The 8,219-nt window shown below is 45.8% G+C and overlaps 1 protein-coding gene across 1 annotated transcript; it reads left to right on the forward strand.

Moving 5' to 3' along the window:
* Positions 1–6,952: 6,952 nt before the first annotated feature.
* On the forward strand, positions 6,953–7,888 carry LOC146021292 (olfactory receptor 5AR1-like). The gene has a single exon (XM_083155086.1). It carries the CDS (start codon positions 6,953–6,955, stop codon positions 7,886–7,888), a length of 936 nt encoding a protein of 311 aa, XP_083011212.1.
* The last annotated feature ends 331 nt before the right edge of the window (positions 7,889–8,219 follow it).

An 8,219-nucleotide genomic window follows, 5' to 3' on the forward strand; every position in this document is an offset into this window, starting at 1 on the left:
AAACAGCGGTCCCAGCTGCGGGCTCATGCCTGACCTTTTTCCCTACTGTCAGCTGTCGTATCATCCAGAGTCTAGCCGAGTGCATAACATTATAACCGGCCCAAAACATAATAGGTGGTGTAGGGTGTACACTGCCTTCTTTTTTGTGTGAATTCTCCAGTTGTCATGAATCCCTCTGCCCAGACGTTCTCGGATCAGGTCCAGGGCTTAACGCAAATGGTACGAGAGTTGTCATTGAAGGTAGCCTCCCAAGAGCAGAGGATGCGTCCTCCAGAGCCAGGGGTTTCAGAGCCTAAGATGAATTTGCCTGATCGGTTCTCAGGGGATCGAAAAGCTTTCTTTAATTTTCGGGAAAGTTGTAAATTATACTTTCGGTTGCGACCTCGGTCTTCTGGTTCCGAATCCCAGCGTGTTGGTCTGGTTATATCTTTATTACAGGGGGATCCTCAAGCATAGGCTTTCGGGTTACCTTCCGATAGTCCGGCTTTGTCCTCGGTCAACAGCTTTTTTAGCTCCTTAGGGTTGCTGTATGACGATCCGGACAGGGAGGCCTCTGCAGAGACCCATCTCCGGGCCCTCAAACAGGGGAAGGACCCGGCAGAGGCCTAATGTACGGAGTTCCGTCGCTGGTCAAACGACTGCGGATGGAACGACCCTGCATTACGGAGTCAGTTCCGTTGTGGCTTGTCCGATGACATCAAGGACAGCCTTATTCAATACCCCGCACCCAATTCCCTAGATAAACTAATGGAATTGGCCATCAAAATTGACTGTCGTCTCCGTGAGCGGAGATCCGAGCGAGGTTTTCAAATTCGGTCTCTTCCATACGTCCCTGTAGTTCCTGAGGAGTGTGAAGAACCTATGCAAATTGGAGCGGCCCGCATTACGCCGGAAGAAAGAGCCCGCCGGCTTAGCTCCTGTTTATGTTTGTATTGTGGGAGTAAAGGACACATTCTTCGGAATTGTCCCAACAGGCCAGTAAAAGCCCAGGCCAAGTGAACGAGGAGAGGGTTCACTTAGGCCTACAGGTTTTTTCCTCTCAAGACTCTTTACTAGTTCCGGGGAGTATTTATTATGGGTAACAAGTTTTCCGGTACGGCATTTATTGACAGCGGCGCGGCCGGAAACTTTCTTGACATCTCCGAGGCTCGGAGGTTGAGCATTCCCCGTCTTACGCTTCCCAGGCCTGTTACCTTACGGCATGGGTCTTCAACCTGTGGCCCTCCAGATGTTGTAAAACTACATGTTCCAACATGCATTGCCACATTCTTTCCTATAAGAGCATGTCAAAACTGTCAGGGCATGCTGGGACATGTAGTTCCACAACATCTGGAGGGCCACAGGTTGAAGACCTGTGCCTTACGGGGTTTAGACGGGAGTATCCTTTCCAATGGGGCCATATCTTTTCAAACTCCTCTTGTGCGATTGACCATCGGATTACTTCATGAGGAAGAGATTTCTTTTTTCTTAACATCTTGTCCAGCTGTCCCCTTTGTGTTAGGGTATCCTTGGTTGAAGAAGCACAACCCTACTATTGATTGGAATTTAGGGGAGATTACCCATTGGAATATGTTTTGTGATGAACATTGTCTCAATACCTCAGTCTTTTTAGCCTCCGTTTCCCTTGCCGGAATTCCCTCTTCGTATCAGGACTTCGCTGATGTATTCTCAACGAGCAAGGCAGACAGTCTGCCTCCACATCGTCCATATGACTGTGCCATTCAGTTAGTTCCGAACGCGCCCTTGCCCAAGGGTAGGTTATACGCTTTGTCCGTCCCGGAGACAAAAGCTATGGACGATTATATACAGAAGAGTCTTGCTAAAGGATTCATCCGGCCGTCCAAATCCCCTCTCAGCGACGGATTCTTTTTGTTGCTAAAAAAGATGGTTCCTTAAGGCCCTGTATAGACTTCCGTGCCCTAAACAAAATCACGGTGAAGAACACTTATCCTCTCCCCTTAATTACAGTCCTTTTTGATCAATTGCGGTCTGCAACCATTTTTACTAAAATTGATCTCCGGGGAGCTTACAATCTTATAAGAATTAAGGAGGGGGATGAGTGGAAGACGGCCTTCAGTACTCAAACAGGGCACTATGAGTATCTGGTTATGCCATTCGGCCTCTCCAATGCCCCAGCCGTCTTTCAGGACCTAATTAACGATGTACTTCGTGAATTTTTAGGCCATTTTGTGGTCGTTTATTTGGACGACATTTTGATTTTCTCCCGGGATCTAGATTCGCATAGATTCCAGGTTCGTCAAGTGTTACAGAAGTTGAGAGAGAATCAATTGTTCGCTAAACTGGAGAAATGCGAATTCGAAGTTCGTCAAGTATCCTTTTTAGGGTACATAATTTCCTCTCAAGGGTTTCAAATGGACCCTAAGAAACTCCAAGCCATTGTGGACTGGGTCCGTCCGACCAATTTAAAGGTGATCCAGAGATTCCTTGGATTCGCCAATTATTATAGGCGCTTTATCCATTCTTTCTCTTCTATCAGGGCGCCATTGGTGGCTTTAACCAAGAAAGGGGCCGATCCCTCTGCCTGGTCCCCTCAAGTTGAGCAGTCCTTCAGGACCTTGAAGCAAGCCTTCATTTCAGCCCCGGTTCTTAAACATCCTAATCCAGACCTTCCATTCATAGTAGAGGTAGATGCTTCCGAGGTAGGAGCAGGGCAGTACTATCCCAGAGGGATTCTATCTCATTGAAACTTCACCCCTGTGCCTACATGTCCAGAAAGTTTTCTCAGGCAGAGACCAATTATGACCAATTATGACGTTGGTAATAGAGAATTACTCGCCATCAAATGGGCCTTTGATGAGTGGCGACATTGGCTCGAGGGGGCAGCTCATCAGATTCTCGTCCTGACAGATCACAAGAATCTGCAGTACATTGAGTCTGCTAAAAGACTCAACGCCCGGCAAGCTCGTTGGGCACTTTTTTTTATGCGCTTTTATGTTATTTCGTATAGGCCTGGGTCGAAGAACATCAGAGCGGATGCCCTTTCTCTGTGTTTCCTTCCCCAACACGATAATAGGTTTAGCAAGGGACCTATCCTGTCAGCATCATGCATTCACGCAGGATTTAATCAAACTTTGGAAGGCCTCCTCCACCAAGCTCAAGGGCAAGCCCCGGTACAAACCCCTGAGAACAAGTTGTTTGTTCTTCCGTCTTTAAGACGCAGAGTTCTTTCCGAGTGCCACGACTCCAAGATTGCAGGTCATCCTGGAGTTGTTAAGACACTGGCTCTTCTTTCTCGGGTAGTTTGGTGGCCAGGAATGTCTAAAGATTCAAAAGAGTTTGTGTTGTCCTGTCCGGTCTGTGCCCGGCATAAAGTCCCTCGGTCTCGACCATTAGGAGAATTAATGCCCTTGTCCATTCCGGGTAGACCTTGGTCACACTTGGCCATGGAGTTCATCGTCGGGTTGCCTACCTCATCCCAGTGTCAGGTGATCTGGGTAGTCATTGATAGATTCTCTAAGATGGCGCACTTTGTGGCCCTGAGGCAGTTACCCTCGGCCAAAGAGCTGGTTCCCTTGTTTTTAAAACACATTTTTAGGTTGCATGGGTTGCCTACAGATATAGTTTCTGACCACGGTCCGCAATTTGTGGCCCAATTCTGGAGACTGTTCTGTTCCGCCTTAAAAATTAAGACCAGTCTTACTTCGGCCTTTTATCCGCAGTCTAATGGGCAGACTGAGCGACTGAACCAGTCTCTCAAACAGTACTTAAGATGCTTTGTGTCCAAGTTACAGGATGACTGGGCTAGTTTCTTAGCCATAGCCGAATTTGCTTATAACAACGCGCATCATTCGGCCTCCAAGACGTCACCCTTTTTTGCGGTGTATGGATTCCATCCTCGGGCCAACTCCTTGGGACCTGATGCTCCCAGGTCTACTTCCTCTTCTGTTTCTCGACTTAGAGTCATTTGGAGGAGTATCCATAGAGCCCTTAAGGAAGCATCTTTCAGGGAGAAGGTATTCGCAGACAAGTCTAGACTTCCTTGTCGGTTTAAGGTGGGTGACTGGGTCTGGCTGTCTACCCGCAATATTAAACTTCATCAACCTTCGGCAAGGATGGGACCCCGGTTCATTGGTCCATTTCAGATTGTAAAGAGGGTTAATCCGGTAGCATTTCGACTTTCTCTACCCAAGTCCCTCAAAGTTGCTAATACCTTCCATGCTTCCCTTCTCAAACCTGTGGTGTTTTCGCGGAGATTTCCCCGCAAGTTCGGTGCGGGTTCTGCGCCGGTCATGGTGCAGGGACAACAGGAATTCCGCGAAGAAAGGATACTTGACTCCAGGCTCGTGAGAGGTTCCCTACAGTTCCTGGTACATTGGAGGGGCTTTGGTCCGGAGGAAAGGTCCTGGGTTCCGGATAGAGACCTGCATTCACCCAATCTTAAAAGGGTGTTCTTTCGACAATTCCCATTTAAACCTGGTGGTAAGGGATTGTTAATCCCTCCTCAAGGGGGGGGTACTGTCGCACGCCGCCGTCCGGGATCCCCAGCACCCGGACAGTCGGCGGATGTGCAGCAGAGCGACAAGGCTGGGGACGTTGCCCGGCAACGTCCCAAGCCTCTCTCTGAGGCCGGTTGTCGGGACATTGCTAGGCAACGTCCCCAAACTTCCGCCCAGCGTCAACCATGCGCGTGCCTGACGTCACGCAGGCAGGCGCCTGTGGGGAATAAGAAGCCGGCGTCTGCTGGGGACAGACGCCGGTTATAGTACTTTGCTTATTAAAGCATTAGCTCTGTCACCCGGTCCCCGGAGCCTTTACAGCTCCAGTGTCTGCCTTTCTGGACTCCTCCAGGACTCTCCAGTGTCTCCTCCTGTGCTCCTGCAGTCCCTTTTGCCCTTGTCAGCCTACCTGTCCCGGACCTGAGCCTGTGTCTGAACCTCTCCTGTCATCTACCTGTGGGTCACGTAAGTGCTCCGTTGGAGTCCGGTTTTTCTACCAGGTCTGCTCGTTTGCCCGCCGTGGCTGTTCCCCTCCGTGGGCTTGTCATCATTTCTCTTGTGTCTTCCTGTCACTCGTTTCATCCTGTTTTGTTTTTGTCTGTGGCCCTAGCTTCCTTTAGGCAGGGGTGTACCCCTTTCCCACTGCTCCCAGCTTTGGGGAATCATTGGCCTTTGTGTGTCCCCGTTCCGTGATTCCCCATTGTATCCTCTTTGTGTCTGCGACTGGGTCGCAACTCCCCGTTCTCGGCCCGGTGCCGGTAGTCAGGGGTCTATTCCCAGCTAGGCCCTTTTAGTTAGATGGTCCTTTTGAGATACCCCCTGGCGATTGCTCACCCCTTGTCTGTACATAACACCTGGCTGCATCGGGGTCAGAGCTGGCCTAACTGGCTCTGTCGAACGCGGTGGCTACAGGTGAAGCCTAGCACTTGCAGGGGTATTCCATCTGCCCGGGGGACTCAACAGAGTCAGTGTAGGTTTCGCTGTGGCCGTCCTAAACAGCGGTCCCAGCTGCGGGCTCACGTCTGACCTTTTTCCCTACTGTCAGCTGTCGTATCATCCAGAGTCTAGCAGAGTGCATAACACAGAGCACTAATAGCAATCATAGGTGCTTAGTAAATAAACAAAAACAAATACTCTACGTTTCTTTGTAGAATGAGTGATGAGACGTGTAGGTCAAGTCTTTCGTCGATATTCCTTTGTTTACTGTAGATCTAGACTCTACCAGCTATAGGGGAATAAAACCCGTTAAAAACAATGAGGGAAATTTACTAAGATGGGAATAAGACTTCACATGTGATGTTGCTGTGGGCAACCAATCAGAATGTGAAGTCTAATTCCCATCTTAGTAAATTTCCCCCAATGTGTGGTATTGTCACATTCTTGGAAAAAAATTAATAGGTTACTTTTTCCAAGGGAGTTTTCCTATTAGATTAATAAGGTAGTGTACACAATTCACGCATACATGAGTAATCCAAGCCTCAAAATGTTTCTTTATTCTCCTCTTACTGCGATCAACTCCACCATAAATGGTAGCAGTACGTTTCATACCCCAACTCACTTTGGACAGATTGTGGACATACACATACAGGTATATACTGTATATAGGGTTATTTCTCCTATTAAGGTGACAGAAACTTCCACCACAACAGATAGCTATGTACCCCAAATCACATGGAGTAGATTATGATAACACACATAGGGTGGAGTTCTATTTCTGTAATCAGTTATACTGTATGCCTAATCCCGTGCTAGATTCCCTAAAGTGACTTTCAGATTTTCTAGAATAGGCCTCCACAGCTTTGAATGAGCAATCTTCAATGCTCTGAATTCCCTATCCCTAGATAGTGACAGTGAACTGACATGGCTATTCACCCATGGCTTCTAATTAGGAAATATTTGTATTACCTTGTCCCTAGTAACATTCTCTGTGCCAAATGTAAGATGCAGCAAGCCATAGACGCTGAGAGATCTACATTATTACGTGAATACTGGTTATTCATGTCGTACCAAGGATATTTCCCACCGCTTTCAAGAATATGCAATAAGGAATAAATGACACACACACGATATGTACAGATGGTGTAATGATTAGCATTACTGCCTCACAGCGCTGAGGTCGTGGGTTCCATTCCCACCATGGCTCTAACTGTGCGGAGTTTGTGTATTCTCCCCGTACTTGCGTGGGTTTCCTCCGGGTACTCCGGTTTCCTCCCACATTCTAAAAATATACTGGTAGGTTAATTGGCTCCCAACAAATTAACCGTGGAATGTCTGTGTGTGCGCGTACATGTGGTAGGGAATATAGATTGTAAGCTCCACTGGGGCAGGGACTGATGTGAATGCGGAATATGTGTGCGCTATATAAGAAACTGTGGATAAATAAATAAATAATGAACAATAGCTAGCGTGGGGCCTTTACCACAGGCCCCACCCTCTCTTAACGATAACAACTAGATAACATACTGTACATTATTTTCCCCATTTTGTTTGAAAGAATGCACGGGAACAATAATACCGTGAAAATAGAATTTATTCTTCTTGGACTTTCCAGTGATCCCAGTTCACAAATTATTTTTTTTGTCGTTTTCCTACTTCTGTATATGATCATATTAATTGGGAACATCTCCATCATAATTCTGATCCTGTATGATGTCAGCCTTCACACCCCTATGTATTTCTTCCTGGGCAACCTCTCTTTTTTGGATCTCTGCTACACAACTGTTATTGTGCCGAGAATGTTAAGAGATTTGATGTCAGTAAAGAAAACTATCTCAATTGTTGAGTGCGCAACACAAATGTATTTTGCTCTGTCATTAGGGCAAAATGAGTGTTTTCTGCTAGTTATCATGGCTTATGACCGTTATGTAGCTATATGTCATCCACTACATTATACCACAATCATGAGTAAGGCGGCTTGTGACAAACTAGCCATTGCAGCATGGCTGTGTGGATTTATTAACGCTATACCCTGTGTGTCACTAATATTCAGTTTAGATCTTTGTGGTAATAATGAAATAAATCATTTTATGTGTGAAATTCCAGAAATATTATCACTGGGCTGTAAAAACATTTTGATTATGGAATTTATTATATTTGTTTTTGGTGTGATTGTTCTCTTGACACCAGTGACATTTATTGTAATATCTTATGTTAAAATCATTTTAAGTATCTTAAAAATTGGATCTTCAGCCGGGCGGCGGAAAGCTTTCTCCACCTGTGGGTCTCACGTGACGGTCGTGACAATATTTTTTGGCTCAGCTATGGCTGCCTACATGAAACCCGGGTCAAGCTCTCTTCCAGGAACAGACAAATTAATTGCTATATTTTATGTTATTGTTACTCCAATGCTTAATCCACTGATTTATACACTCAGGAATAATGATATAAAATCAGCTTGTCTTAAATTTAGAATAGCAAACCTATTCTGCTAATAGAAATGTACCCAAAAGGTAAGTAATGTAGACAGATAATTGACAAAAGAAGAGAAAAATTCGTAACTGCTGCTTTTTGAGGAAAAAAATAACACAATATATTTCTTTAAACAATTAGTTGATAACTATCATATTAAAATTACCATAAAATATAATTAATAAATGCAAATCATAATCATAAAATCAACATGTATATGGTGCGAGCCTTCATGGATAAACTACACTTTGAATAAAGATGTTTTTTTTTTTGGAAAGGCACCCCACTGATCCTTTTGTGTATGGATCCTGTTCCTATTGGACTCCAATGGACTATACTTTTTTTGGAGGGGAC

Source organism: Crinia signifera, chromosome 7 (assembly GCF_055691185.1).
Source record: "Crinia signifera chromosome 7, ASM5569118v1, whole genome shotgun sequence".
NCBI lineage: Eukaryota > Metazoa > Chordata > Amphibia > Anura > Myobatrachidae > Crinia > Crinia signifera.

What these genes read in the sequence shown, in the direction of transcription:
- LOC146021292 (XM_083155086.1), top strand. Translation starts at nt 6,953, where the DNA reads ATGCACGGGAACAATAATACCGTGAAAATAGAATTTATTCTTCTTGGA.